Source organism: Mobula hypostoma, chromosome 8, assembly GCF_963921235.1.
Source record: "Mobula hypostoma chromosome 8, sMobHyp1.1, whole genome shotgun sequence".
Lineage (NCBI taxonomy): Eukaryota > Metazoa > Chordata > Chondrichthyes > Myliobatiformes > Myliobatidae > Mobula > Mobula hypostoma.
Genome location: NC_086104.1, coordinates 128621759 through 128637875, shown reverse-complemented (window position 1 = coordinate 128637875; position 16117 = coordinate 128621759). Strand labels below are relative to the sequence as shown.

At 41.4% G+C, this 16117-nt stretch overlaps 1 protein-coding gene across 1 annotated transcript in view; it reads right to left on the bottom strand.

Moving 5' to 3' along the window:
- Positions 1–16117, bottom strand: part of gpat4 (glycerol-3-phosphate acyltransferase 4) — a 110777-nt gene that overhangs the window by 63218 nt on the left and 31442 nt on the right. Inside the window, exons 4-5 of the mRNA XM_063056809.1 lie at positions 10391–10465; positions 3809–3898 (exon numbers count right to left, since the gene is read on the bottom strand). Of these exons, the coding sequence (XP_062912879.1) occupies positions 3809–3898; positions 10391–10465 (165 nt within the window). The remainder of the gene's footprint in view (positions 1–3808; positions 3899–10390; positions 10466–16117) is intronic.

Genomic DNA, 16117 nt, shown 5'->3' with positions numbered 1-16117 from the left:
CTGTTTTTCAGTGTCTCTTGTTACTGGAGGGTGTATAGAATACTCCCAATAGAGTAATTGCTCCCTTTCTGTTTCTGACTTCCACCCATACTGACTCAGAAGGCAATTCCTCCACAATATCCTCCCTTTGCAGTTGTGATACTATCCCTAATTAGCAATATCATTTCCCCACCTTGTCCCTTTTGAAACATCTAAATCCCAAAATACCCTGCAGCTAATCCCACCCTTGTGACAGCCAGGACTCCACAATAGACAATAGGTACAGGAGTAGGCCATTCAGCCCTTCGAGCCAGCACCGCCATTCACTGTGATCATGGCTGATCATCCCCAATCAGTATCCAGTTCCTGCTTTATCCCCATAACCTTTGATTCCGCTATCTTTAAGAGCTCTATCCATCTCTTTCTTGAAAGCATCCAGAGACTTGGCCTCCACAGCCTTCTGGGGCAGAGCATTCCATATATCCACCACTCTCTGGGTGAAAAAGTTTTTCCTCAACTCCGTCCTAAATGGCCTACCCCTTATTCTTAAACTATGGCCTCTGGTTCTGGACTCACCCATCAGTGGGAACATGCTTCCTGCCTCCAGTGTGTCCAATTCCTTAGTAATCTTATATGTTTCAGTAAGATCCCCTCTCAGCCTTCTAAATTCCAGAGTATACAAGCCCAGTTGCTCCAATCTTTCGACATACGACAGTCCCGCCATCCCGGGAATTAACCTTGTGAACCTATGCTGCACTCCCTCAATAGCAAGAATGTCCTTCCTCAAATTTGGAGCCCAAAACTGCACACAGTACTCCAGGTGTGGACTCACCAGGGCCCTGTACAGCTGCAGAAGGACCTCTTCGCTCTTATACTCAATTCCCCTTGTTATGAAGGCCAGCATGCCATGAACTTTCTTCACTGCCTCCTGTATTTGCATGCTTGCTTTCAGTGACTGATGTACAAGAACACTTAGATCTCGTTGTGCTTCCCCTTTTCCTAACTTGACTCCATTTAGATAATAATCTGCCTTCCTGTTCTTACCACCAAAGTGGATAACCTCACATTTATCCACATTAAACTGCATCTGCCATGCATCTGCCCACTCACCCAGCCTGTCCAAGTCCCCCTGCATTCTCATAACATCTTCCTCACATTTCACACTGCCACCCAGCTTTGTGTCATCGGCCAATTTGCTAATGTTACTTTTAATTCCCTCATCTAAATCATTAATATATATTGTAAAAAGCTGCGGTCCCAGCACTGAACCCTGTGGTACCCCACTGGTCACCGCCTGCCATTCCGAAAGGGACCCGTTAATCACTACTCTTTGTTTTCTGTCAGCCAGCCAATTTTCAATCCATGTCAGTACTCTGCCCCCAACACCATGTGCCCTAATTTTGCCCACTAATCTCCTATGTGGGACTTTATCAAAGGCTTTCTGAAAGTCCAGGTACACTACATCCACTGGCTCTCCCTTGTCCATTTTCATAGTTACATCCTCAAAAAATTCCAGAAGGTTAGTCAAGCACGATTTCCCTGCTGACTTGGACCAATCCTGTTACTATCCAGATGTGTTGTAATTTCATCTTTTATAATTGACCCCAGCATCTTTCCCACCACCGACGTCAGGCTAACCGGTCTATAATTCCCTGTTTTCTCTCTTCCTCCCTTCTTGAAGAGAGGGACAACATTAGCCACCCTCCAATCCACAGGAACTGATCCTGAATCTATAGAACATTGGAAAATGATTACCAATGTGTCCACGATTTCTAAAGTCACCTCCTTAAGTACCCTGGGATGCACACCATCAGGTCCCAGGGACTTATCAGCCTTCAGACCCAACAGCCTATCCAACACCATTTCCTGCCTAATATAAATTTCCTTCAATTCATTCATTACCCTAGGTCTTTTGGCCACTTTTTTCATCTGGGAGATTGTTTGTGTCTTCCCTAGTGAAGACAGATCCAAAGTACTTGTTCAACTCGTCTGCCATTTCCTTGCTCCCCATAATAAATTCACCCGCTTCTGTCTTCAAGGGCCAAATTTTGGTCTTAACTATTTTTTTCCTTTTCACACACCTAAAGAAGCTTGCACTATCCTCCTTTATATTCTTGGCTAGTTTACCATAATGGCTACATCATTTAAAAATCTGCCTCCCAATCTGCATCTCTGTTCCCATTGGGAGGGTTCTATAGAAAAATCCCAAGTAACTACAGATCCCACAATTACATACACTGCAAAATTAAAGAAATATTGAAGATGTACTCTAGCAATCAATACAGGTCCTTCCTGGCTTTGTACAAAGAAGTATTTTGGAGACCGGCAAGATGCACATGCCAGTTGCTGTGGGGCTACATGCATTTTTACCCTGTGGGAACTCAGTTCATGGCCACATTTCTGAATTGCAAACTATCTGGGTTATGAACACTTCACGGAAACAGAAGTTGGGGAGGACCTGTATACTCAAAGGGGAAGGAGTACAAGCTAGGCAGATGATAGGTGATACCAGGTTAGGAGGTGGTAGCTGGACGGGGGATGGACAGGTGAAAGTGGTAAAGGGGTGAAAATAAGGAATCTAATAAGAGGAGACAGCGGACCATAGAAGAAAGAGAAAGGGAGTAACCAGAGGGAGGCGATGGGCAGGACAGAAGAGAAGAGGCTAGAGGGTAACCAGAATAAGAAATGGAAAAAGATAGGAAAGGGGAGGAGAAATTACCATAAGTTAGAGAAATGAATGTTCATACCATCATGTTGGAAGAGACACCGAAAAAATGTGAGGTGCTGCTCCTCCAGCCTGTGTTTGGCCTCATCATGGCAGTAGAGGAAGTTATGGGCAGACATGGCAGAGTGGGAATGGGAAGCTGAATTGAATTTAGCTGGGTAGCCACTTCTGCCCAAAACGGGGCTGTTGTTTATAGATACTGGTAAAGTAGTACTAATATATTTAAAGTAATTCTACTCTTTAAAAAACTCGTAACTTAACTTGTCCACACAACTTCATGCTAGATCTTCAAATGTTGAACAAGACTAAAAGAGCTTTTAAAAAAAAACAATTTCCTTAGTTATTAAAATTACAGAAAATGTCATATATTGTACTTGAACATGATTAAGATGGAATTGGAATAATTCATGAAACCATGACCATTTGGAAAGTTCATAACCATAATTCATAACCATGGGGAAAGTGCATGCAGATGGAGTAAGAGCAGATTTATTATTTATTGCTCAAAATACTGGTGTTCATGCTATAAGTCTACCTTATCAGCTGTTCCATTTCTGCTGACCTACTTTTGTCCTGCACACCCCCTCTGCACCCAAACCCAGTCCACACTTTTAAATTTAAAATTCTTATTCATGCTGTCAAATTTCCCTTTCTCAATCACACCTACCACCTGTACATCCATGTTCCTTCAGTTCTAGCACAATGATCCAACTGCTGACAGTCATATGTTCAGCTGTCTTACCCTCGGCTTTGAACTGTTTCCTTGAATATTTCCTTCTCTCTCCTTATTTATGGTTTTTAAGTTCTCTACATTGACCTTTAGATCTTAGCTATCAGTCCCAAAATTCCTTTCTTAGGCATGATGTCAAACCTTATCTGATAATACAAATATTACGTCACTTGGGGTGTTTCATAACTTTAAAAATGGTAAGTGTTGATACTTACAGTGCTACAACAAACCATATCTTCCTTCTATCTGGTTTCCATGATAAAATGTGCAACTTTTTAAACTTACTGACTTTAATTGCCAAATGAAATTCAAGTACCCAGTGACAAGTAAATTTTGGGATAATGCTACCTACTCTGTCAGCAATATATACCAACCTGTCATGATAATGTATAATAGCAGTCAGCGCTCTCACGCAGATCCTGTAGCACATCAAGTGTACGTGCTTGCTCAAAAAGTCCTTCAACCTAGGCAAAAGGAAAATTGAAGATAAGGCACAATTAATACAAGTTAGTAGATAAGTTTCTACAGAACGAAAAATTTTAAACTTCCTTTCAAACTTTTCAGTAAATTTGCATTATTCTTCTCTTAACCAGATTCATTGAGATACTACAGTCAATTCCTAATGAATCCTGTATCAACACAGTCTTTGAATCATCTTGGACCGTTGGGCCATAAAGCTGACATATAATTGCATTTAGGGTTAGCACCAAGCTGACAAGTCAAATGGTCTCTGAAAAATTTCTTCGAAACGTGTGTCACTTGGGCATTATAATCTCTCACCATTCCACACCCCGAGTTTCCAATGACCACCGGAAAGTTGGACAAAAAGAGGTAGCTAAAATAATAAATGCTGAGTATGACTCAAAACCACAAGACGAAATCCCCTCCAATTCTATTCTGGAAAGGCATTAGTAAATTAGATGTGTTTTCATCACAATTCAATTGTTTCACTGTTTCATTGCCTACATTACTTTTTCAATACCAGATTACTCAATTAATACAACACCAGAGCGACATAACATGGACACAGGCCCCTGAACAGCTGGACAAGGCATCCCAACTCTTGTACTCAATGCCCTGACTGATAAAGGAAAGTGTGTCACATGCTTTCTCATCACTTTGCCCATGTGTGTCACTCTAGATCTTATTTCTGTCCCTCATAATTTTATAAACCCCTACAAGGTCAACCCTCAGCCTCTTTTTTTCCATGAAGGGGATAAGCCTAGACTGTCTAATCTTTCCTTATAAAAATTACACCTGGTGTAGATTCACATCCTGGTGAACCTTCTCCTCACTATTTCTGTTATACCAAACTTTCCTATAGGTTAAGCAACCAGAACTTATACTCAATGCCTCACCCTTTGGAGGTGAGCGCATCACCTTCACAATCCTGCGCTCACACCTCAATGAGCGCTGGAATGTGAAGGTGACAAGTGTAACACCAATTATAATGTCAAGCTCTTATGTTGCCTCTGTGCTTGTTTCTTTGGCAAGGAGTCCTGAACCACCACTGATGACCCCTTCCTCCAGTTCTCCCCCTCCTCATGGACACTCTATTCTGGCCTTCTACCTCCTTTGAACATTGCATTTCCAAATGCCAATGTTATTTCAACTGTCTTGATTCTCCACAGATCACTTACTCACTCCAACCTCATCCTCCCCACTCAACCTGCAACTATCTCAACCTTGTCATCAAACTCGCAGAGAAGGACAGTGCCATTGTAGTCTGGTGGACTGACATATACCTTACCGAGGCTAGACACGACTCTTGATATCTATCCCTGGACCAGGACACTATCAATGTACACCAGCTGACTGCCTTTCAGACTGGAGATCTCACCACATTAGGGTATCTCCCCTCCACCACCTCCAAACTGAGAGTACCTCAACTTCATACTTCCAGCTTCTATCACTACACTTGACCCCTGAATGTATCTCTTCATACCTTGGCTCTATCCTCTCTCTCCTTGAGCAGTCCCTTTCCATCTGCATCCTGCACACGTATACACCTCTGTCACCTATCAGAAAGGTCAAGACCCATTGCTTCTTCCTAGTACACAGATCCAAGCAGCTTCACTCCAGCAACAGTCTCATCGGTCTATACTTCATTAGGAATTTGGGAGATTTGGTATGTCACCAAAGACTAGCAAATTTCTACAGATGTACCATGGACAGTGTTTTGACTGGTTGTATCACTGTATGATATGGAGGCACCAGTACACAGAATCAGAATAGCCTACAGAAGGCTGTACACTCAACCAGCTCGATCATGAGCACTAGTCACCCCCTACCCCCACAATCGAAGACACCTTCAATTGCCGAAGTCTCAAGAATGTGGCATCCATCATTAAGGGCCCTGAGCTTCCAGGAAATGCCATCTTCTGATTGCTACCATCGAGGAAGCGAGACAAGAGTCTGAAGACACACACAACGTTTTAGGAATAACTTTTACATCCCACCATCAGATTTCTGAACAGACACTGATCCTCATGAACACTCACTGTTTGTTCTCTTTATACATTTCTTAAAAATAAATTTCTTTTGTAACTGATAGTAACCTTTTAATGTATTGCTCTGTACTCCCGCTTCATACAAGAAATTTCACAACGTATGTCAGTGATTATAAACCTGGATTTTATTCATCTGCCTGACAGAACTTGTAATTACCCTGAACAACTTCTCTCTTGACTCCTTGGCACAACATTGTGGGCCAAAGGGCCTGTACTGTGCTGTGGTGTTCTGTGTTCCTCTCACTTTCTACAGATCAGACACATAGCCATGGACACGTCGTCCATTCTTCTATTGTCTATCTAGAACAGTTCCTGTTCTAAATTACCTTTGGCACCACTCACCAACTACTTCTTTGCTACATCGACGATGGCAATGATACTGCTTACTGCACCTGTATGGAACTCAGCAATCTTACTACCTTTGCTAATAACTTCCATCCCACTCTCAAATTTGCTTGGGCCATTTCTGATACGTTTCCCCCTTGTCTAGAATTCTTTATCTCCATCTTAGGAGTCATACCAATTACTGACTAACATCCACAGCTACCTTCACTGTATATCCTCCCATCCAGTCTCTTGCAAGGACACCATCCCTTTCTCTCAGTTTCACTGCACCTCTTCTTAATAAGAGGCCTACTATTCAAAGATAATCTGGTTTGTCCTCCATTTTCAGAAAAAGTAGCTTCCTTCATGCTACAGTTGATGAAGCCCTTACTCGCATCTCCAGCTTCACTTCCTGCACCTTGGCGCCAAGCTGCCATGGTTCCTATAACCCTACCATCTTTTCCCTGCCTCAATGGGACAAACCTATCCAGAATCCCTTGCAAGTGCTCCCTAAACAACCTCCAAATTTCCATTATGGGTTTCCCTGAATACATCCGTTCCCAATTAATGCTCTCAAGTGAAGACCGTAAGACACAGGAGCAGAACTAGGCTATTCAGCCCATTGAGTCTACTCTTCCATTCCATTATGGCTGATTATCACCCCTTTCAATCCTATTCTCCTGCCTTCTCCTCGTGACCTTTGACACCCTGACTAACCAAGAACTTGTCAACCTCCGCTTTAAATATATCCAAAGATTTGGTCTCCAAAGCCATCTATGGCAATGAATTCCACAGATTCACTACTCTCTGGTCCTGGACTCCCTCACTATAGGAAGCACCCTCTCCACATCCACTCTACCTAGGCCTTTCAATATTCAATAGGTTTCAAGGAGTTCCCCTCTCATCATTCTACATTTGGCCTAGAGCCACCGAATGCTCTTCGTACATTAACCCTTTCAATCCTATGAACCTCCTCGGGACCCTCTCCAATGCTAGTACATTTTTTCTTAGACAAGGGGCCCAAAACTGCTTGCAATACCCTCAGTGCAGCTTGACCAATTACTTATAAACCTCAGTTCCTGCTTAACAGCATAATTCCTCCTCCCCCAGTTAAATATTTTTCCATGTCGTCTGTTTCTATGCCTCTCTAAAGCCATGGTGAAGGTCAGGGATTTGTGGTCACTGTCTCCAAATATACTCACCACTGAGAAAACTGACACCCGACTTGGTTCACTACTTAGCACCAGATCTAGTTGGCCTATCTACGTATTGCATCAGGAATCCTTCCTGGACACACTTAACAAATTTACCTCATCTAAACCTTTTGCACTCAGGAGGTGCCAATCAATATTAGGGAAGTTGAAGTCCCTCATGACAGCAACACTGTTACTACTGCACCTTTCCAAAATGTGCCTCCCGATCTGTTCCTCAGTGTCTCTGTTGCTATTTGGGGGTGGGGAGAAGTTAGTATAGAGTACTCCCAATAGAGTGAATGTCTCCCTTCTTGTTTCTGAGTTCACCAACACTGACTCAGAAGATGAACCTCCATGATATCCTCCGTTTACTGTGATACTATCCTTGATCATCAATGCCACTTCTTTACCTCTTTTATCTCCCTCCCTGTCCCTTTTGAAAGATCTAAACCCCAGAACATTTAGCAATCATACCTGCCCTTGTGACAGCTACCTCTCCACAATGCTCTACATTCACCACTGTAATTTATGATATATGTTGCATTAAAAGACACACTTCAACGCATCTCACTGACTGCAATTCTGTCCTATCAACTGCCTACCCTTCCTCACAATTTCACTAGATGCTGCATCTAGCACCTATTTGTAGACCAACTGCTCCATTCATTGACCTATCCGCTCTGGTTCCCATTCTCTGCCAAAATAGTTTAAACCCTTCCCAACAGCTCTAGCAAATCTGCCCACAAGGATATTGGCCCCCATCAAGTTCAGGTACAACCCATTCTTTTTGTAAAGGTCATATCTTCCAAAGAGATCCCAATGATCCACAAATCTGAAATCCAGCCCCCTCAGCCACACATTTACCTGCTAAATCGACTTATTCCTACTTTCACTTGCACATGGCATATGCTGCAATCCAAAGGTTACTACCCTTGAGGTCCTGCTTTTCAGCTTCCTACCCAACTTCCCATATTCTCCGTATATGATCTCATCCCTCTTCTTACCGATGTCACTCGTATCAATATGTACCTCAACTTCTGGCTGCTCATCCTTCCCTATTAGAATGCAGTAGACATGATCTGAGACGTCCCTGACTTTGCCAACTGGGAGGCAACATAGCATCAAGAGTCTCTTTCACATCCACAGAATCTCCTGTCTGCTCCCCTAACTAATGAATCCTCTATCACCACTTCCCTTCTCAGCCATAGACCCAGTCACTTGGCTCGCTCCTGGTAGGTCATTTCTCCCCACCCCTTCCTCACCCCAACAGTATCCAAAGCGATATGTCTGTTATTTTATGGGACTTATTCTGGTAAAAGGCCCATGACTAGTGGTGTTCCGCTGGGATCAATAATGGAACCTCTGCTGTTTGTGATATATGTAAATGACTTGGATGAAAATGTAGACGGGTGAATTAAGCAAGCTTGTACATGATACAAAGATTAGTGGTGTTGTGCACAGCGTAGAAGATGGGCAAGATCCTACAGCAGGATACAGATCAGTTTCAGATATGGGTGAAAAAATGCCAGATGGAGTTTAACTGGCCAATTGCTCTTTTGAGAGATCAAAAATAAAGGGCAGCATATTGTTAATGGCAAGACAGTGTTGATTACTAAGAAATCTTAGGGTCCAAGTTCGTAGTTCCCTGTAAGGTGCTACACAGGTTTATATGGTGGTTAAGAAGACATATGACATGCTTGCCTTCCAAAGTAGAAACATTAACTTCTGGAAATTATGCTGCAGCTTTATAAAGTTCTAGTTAGGCTGTATATGGAGTAGGGCATTAAATTCTGGTCACCTCATCAGAGGAAGGATGTGGATACTTGGGAGAGGGTGCAGAAGAAAGGACGCTGCCTGGATTAGAGAGCATTTGTTAAGAAGAGAGGTTGCACAAACTTGGGTTTAAATGGAGCAGAGGTTCAGGGCAGATCTGATAGAGATTTATAAGATTTTGAGAGGTATAGATAGACAGCTAGAATCTTTCTCCCTAGGGTCAAAATCTGTATAGCACAGGACATGCAATTTCAGGTGAGAAGGGGCATGTTGAAAAAAGATGCATGGGCAGTTTTTTTTAAAACTCAGAGTGGTGAGTGGAATACACTGCCAGGGGTTGTGATGGAGGCAAATATGATCAAGGTGTTCAAGAGTCTCTTAGGTAGGCACGTGGATGTGCAGATTATGGAGGGACATTAACAATAAGTAGGTAGAAGGGATTAGTTTAGTTCAGCATTTAATTAATAGTTTAATTAGTTCAGCATTTAATTACTAGTTTAATTAGTTCAGCACAAAATCATGGACCAAATGGCCTGATCCTGTGCTGTACTGTACTGGTCTATGTAAGCCTTCAATAACCTTTGTTAACCATAGTTCCCAAATTTTACTTACCGTTTTTGTTTCTTACACTTACATGCCGACCTTGAACTCTTATTTTCCTGCATCTAAATATCTCTCACTCATCAGATGTTCCCCCACAGTAGCTGCTCCCAATCTAACTACCTCAGGACCTATCCTGTAGGATCATCTTCCTAGTTTAGGGGTCTATCTCAAGGACCAATGTTGACATTTTCCCTGATGACTTTGAAAAATCGTGACTTAAGGTCACTGTTTCCAAAGGTTCCCCCAAGGGCACTTCCATCACTTTTCCGTCCTCAAATCCCTAAGGCAAGATCAAGTAGGGTTAGTAGGATTCTCTACATACTGTACCTCTTTAACACACTCCTGGTGCACTTTACAAATTCCACCTGATCCAAGCCATGCCCTCATACTGCAACCCCACACCCTCCTGCATTTGTCCAGCTATTGCCTACACTTTTGAATTAAGCCACTATTGCCAAAAAATAAATCACTAGTACCAAAATGACACTGATGAAAATTGGTGTAAATACATCTACAAAATCTGCACTATTAACAAGGAAAGCAGCATTCTTACCATCCATTTGGTAAATATCCCACAATGGTTGTTCCAATCACTAACATGCTAATGCCAGTGATAGCCAGGGTAACCCTAAATAAAAATGTTGCAATTAGATTTACAAACATTCATAATTTTATCTTTCTATACATTTTTCATTTACATCCTTTTGAGCAGTCTGTCTTTAACAAAGCCTATTCATAAACAGTGGTACCTTGATGATTTACCAGTGAGCTGTCAGCTTTTATGGCACCATGTCACATTAAAGCATCAGCGACTAAGAAACAGAAAAATAAATAAAATTAGAGGCTGTAAGATTATAGACTAAAAACATAAAAGAAAATGAAAAAAAGAGCCTCAGAGCCACAAGAAAATTTGCTTCACTTAATGCTAGTGCAGAAACTCGTCCAAAACAGTTATTATTTTAGAAAAGATTAAGTAACCACTTTAATCACATCATAGAACATGTAATCAGCCAGTGTAATTATCAACAGCTAACCGTCAGGCTTTAAATACCATTATGATAAAGTCTCACAATTGATTGATATTTCACTAAATCATAAAAAAACTGAATGGAACTGTCTGAGAGATAGTCAGAAAGCCCTACAAATACAATGCTACATGCACCTGCAGATAAAATCATGATTACTTTCACTAGGGAGGAGAGCCTGACGACCCACACTTAACGTTTTAGGAACAGTTTCTTCTCCTCTACCATCAGATTTGGTACTAGTTTAGTAGATACAGTGAAAAGCTTGCCTTGCATTTCTGAACAGTCCATGAACACGAGCTCGCCATTCCTCTTTTGCAACTTATTTGCAGAATATATTTAATCAATATTTATTTATTACAGCAAGTTACAGTATTTTTATGTTTTGTCACAAAACAAATTTCACAACGTGTCAGTGATAAACCTGATTCTGAAGCAATACTACCCAAAATGTTAATAGTACTGGATGGCTGCAGACGGCAGACGGGAGAGGGTGGAGCAAAGTACTGTCCAGTATGAGTACATAAAATATTAAGGCACTGATAAAGGTGAAATTATACATTATAATGGACAGTTGGGGAAACTTCTTCGGAGTTCAGAGGCAGTGGGATTCATTTCCAGGATCCTAACACAAGCATTCCAGCTATTACAATATTTTTGCTGCAGCAGAATGGAAGTCTATATCATAATCTGACTCTATCAGCCTCCTATGAACTGCAAGGACCTGACAGTCCTGCTTTCATTCAAGGGAGCACACAAGATGGCACATTCATGATCCAATGTCCAATACAAGCCAACCAGCCATCTCTTGCGGCAATGTTTGTGTCACCATTGTTTTAATCTTAAACAGTACATTGGAAACACTTGAAGGATGAGCTTGAAGGGCTCAAGAAATAATGGGGGCTAGTAAGAAATGTATTGGAATATAGATTGAAAATTCAAATTGACAAGGGCAATCTAGAAGATAAGCTCAGGTTGTATGTTCGAATAGCCTCTTGAAGCAATATATTGAGCAAGCAATACCAAAGCTGTCTCAGATCTGTTATTATGCACTAAGTAAGAGAGAATCCAACCATAGAATTCTACCTTCTATGAATAAAGTGCACATTTTGATACCTCTTAAATGCTGTCAGCAACTCTGCTTCCACCATTCCTTCTAGCAACTCATTTCTGGTACTCACCATTCTTGGGCTGAAAAAGTTCCCCTTCAAATCTCCTCTAAAGCCCTTCACCCTTACCCTAAATCTACAGTGTCTTGAAAAAGCATTCAGTCCCCACAACTATTTTCGCATTTTACTGTCTAATTTTCTTAATTTTAAAATATACTGCAGTTGTTTTTTTGGAGCTAAACTACAAAACATTGTGCATCATATCAAATCGAAAGAAAAGTTCCAAAATCTGTCAACAATTTAATAAAAATTAAAAACCAAAATTGTGAGGCTGAAACAGTATTCATCCCCTTTGTAATTACTGTGCTAACTTTCCTCAGGTGCAATATACAGCATTACTATACCAACTCACACAATTTGTTGATGTAGAAAATTGCAGGATCACCTGTTTTCACTGAATTCATAAGAGTAAGTACCCCCTCTTTCTGTAAGATCCAACAGTATGGTAGATTTTCAACAGACAAACCAAAACAAAGGCAAAAGAGCATTCAAAATAAGACAGATAATAGAGAAGCCAAATCTGGGGTTGGATACAAGACTATCTCAAAGGCACTGAACATACTTCAGAGCTCAGTGCAGTCCATCGTGAAAAAGCGGAAAAATATGAAACTACCTCCAAAAGGATCAGGCCGCCCCTCTAAACTCAATCACCAGAGAAGAATGGCCCTTGGAAGAGACGCTACTGACGCCAACAGTCATTCTGAGTGAGCTGCAGAAGTCAGTGGCTGTAACTGGAGATGAATTTCATGGCTTCACAATCTCTAAGGTCTTGCACAAAAAGGGTATTTATGAGAGTGGCAAGAAAGAAGCCTTAGCTAAAAAAAAAAGCATATCCTTGCCCAGAAAGACTTTGCAAAGCGTCACTTAGAAGATGCTGGAAAGATGTGGATGAAGGTCTTCTAGTGAGATGAGTCCAAACTGGAACATTTTAGCCTTAACACTAAGTGGTGCATGTGGTAAAAACCTAAGACCGTGTAATACCATTCCTTTTGTAAAGTGTAGTGGAGGTAGCATCATGTTACGGGGATGCTTTTCAGCAGCAGTGAAGGGAAATCTGATTAGGATTGATGGGAAGGTGAATAGTGCCAAATGAATAGAGAAATCCTGGATAAAAACCTGCTAGCTTGTGCCAGAAAGTTTAATCTGGGGAAGAAGTTCATCTTTCAGCAGGACAACAACCTAAAGCACACTGCCAGAGCAACTGATGATGTTGAGTGGCCCAGTCAGAGTCCCGACCTTCACCTGATCAAACAGCTCTGGCAAGACTGTTGTCCACCGCTACTCCCCAACAAACCTGGCACAGGCTTGAGCAATTTTGCAAGGAGGAATGGGCAAATATTGCTCCATCATGTTGTGTAAAGCTAATAGAGGCTTATCCAGAAAGACTACTGCCTATAATAACTGTAAGAGGTGGTTCAATTAGCAAAGGGGAATGAACACTTTCCAACCACTGACATTTCAGTTTCTGAATTCTTAGTTTCTCATGCTTTACAATTTTCCTCGTCTTTTGGGTTCTACTGTGAAAAAAAGGAGCATATGATTCACAAGTTAAAGTTCTCAGTTAAATTGATCAAAATCCCTGGTTGTAATACTAATTAATGTGAACAAAAGGTTGGAGGTTGAATACTTTTACAAGGCACTGTATATCTGCTAGTTTTATTCATCTCTGACACGAGGAAAAAAAATCCTGTGGTCTATCTTGTAATATTATATATCTCAATTATATTCTCTTTCCAGGAAAACAAGACCTACCCAACCTGACCAGTTTCTCCTTATAACTGAAACATTTACCCTAGTATTCAAGCTGAGATGGTTGATGCCACTTTTCTTTAGATAAAAGGAGACTTGATTGAATTGAATTGAATGATTTTTATTGTCATTATACATAGGTACAATGAAACTATGTTTGGCTTCCTCTCAGGCAATTAAATAAAGTGGTAGATAAAAACAAGACAGTAATAGAAAAACAGTATTAAATAGATAAGTAGCAGAAAATAAGTTGCAGCAGCACCAGAATATCACAGTAATGCACAAAGTGCCATCAGTACAAGTATTTGAGTCCTTGTGTATGCTCACAGTTTCAGTTATTGTTCTGTGAGAGTGGTGTGATGGAGGCCACAGCTCTGGGATAGCAGCTGTTCCTCAGTCTATTTGTTCTGGCTTTTAGTGTCCTGAACCTTTTGCTGGACGGCAGTGGGTCAAACAGGGAGTGGCCGGGGTGTGTGGTGTCTCTGGTTATGCTGACTGCTTTCCTCCTGAGTCTGCTGGAACAGATGGTGTCCAGTTGATGGATAGCCTAGTCCTTGATTTCTATTGTTTTCAGTCTTACTGAGGCTGCTGGTGTGGAACACTCTATCAAATCTCCCTTGATGTCACAGTAAAGTTGCTCTCACCTCCTCCTTAGAATTTGGTTCTTTTGTCCATGTTTAATCCAAAGTTATAAGACCTAGAGGCGAGTGGTTAGCAATCAATGAACAAGTTTTGGCGAATGGTGTTGTCAACAGCACTTTTTATCCTCATGCTAATGATTGGTAGTTAAATGGTTGGACAGCAATTTAGCCTGTCTGAACTTATACATTCTCTACACATGACATAACTAAGCACATTTCCACACTGTGCAACAGCTAGAGAGGTAGTTCCAGTGCTACCATTAACAGAAATACTGGCAGGCTAATGGCATCCAATACCCTCTACCATTTCCTGATTAATCAAATTGCTTCAAGACAGGCTGAAATACAGGAGGGATTTCAGGAAAACAACAAGATAGATCATGCATTCAGCATTTCAGGCCAAAGGTAGTTGCAAGCACTCCAGTTTAGCCTCCACACTTTTCTGCTCATAGTAGGGCACATATCAATGGTAATGCAGCTAAATGTCAAGGAGAGGTCATCACTGAGAAGATGTTTCCAGGAACAATCTCTTCCTCTTACCAACTTGTGACCAGATGTAGTTGGACTGCAGTACTTCGATCCAAACTGATGCTTGTGGGACACTTGGTTGAATATTCCATGCAGCGTTTGCTGCTTAGCACATTAGCTCACACATAAATGCCTTTTTACAAACTCACTAAGTTAGCCCCTCATTCTTATGTATACTCAGAGGTGGTTCTGGCATGCTTTGTGACATCCAGGGCTGCTCAGTCCTCTAGCTTAATTGCAATGAAAGAGAGGGAATGTAACCAACCATGAGATTGCGGTAGAATGTAATTCTTCTGTTGCTGATGCCCTGCTGTGACTCATTATCAAATTGTATTGAGTCGCTATACCCATTTAGAATCTCTCATTCAGCTTAAGCTGTGTTGAGTCGCCATACCCATTTAGAATCTCCCATTCAGCTCAATAACACTGCCAAGTAACATGAGAAATTAAACCCTGTTCAAAGATGGGACTCTGCAGACACAAAGACTGCACAGTGATCAGAAATGCCAACATGCAGCTCGCCTCAACACTTGCCAGATCTGTTCTGGTAATTAATCTTCAGGTCTCAGCCAGTTTCATCAATGATGATGCTACTGAATTACTTTTGGAAGTAGTCATTGAAGTTCTGACTTACATACAAAGATTAAAATAAAAATTGTGCATCTGTTCACTCCTTTATAAAAATCTTTCTTCTTGTCATCATAAGTTTTATTTTCACTCTCACAAGCCACTTCTATCATGCATTTGCTAGTTCGCATTTAAAGCTATCGTTAAACCTCACATTAGTGTGAGCAATATAGAGTTAATCTGCATCATTTATTGTGATGCAAAGCTTGATTTCCCAATACTAACCCATTTTCCCTTTAAAACAAAGTAGTAGCCACCAAATACGTTGCACTGCTCCAGTAATGCACTGTCAGAGGGTGGAGCTTCGTCAAGATGGCGCTAAACGGCCACTCCTTTGCTTGCATCTTTGGAAACAGTTCTATCTCCATCTCGAATATCTCTATTTTTCCCTTTCAGGTTTCTTTTGCAGACCCTGACCTGGAGTTACACACTGACTTCCGTTCTTTGCAGGAATGGGACCCGCTCTCAGGGTGTCACGACTGGCCGTTATCCGATATGCCAAGGGTGCAGCTTAGCTTGCTTTTGGAGGCCTAGGATCTTG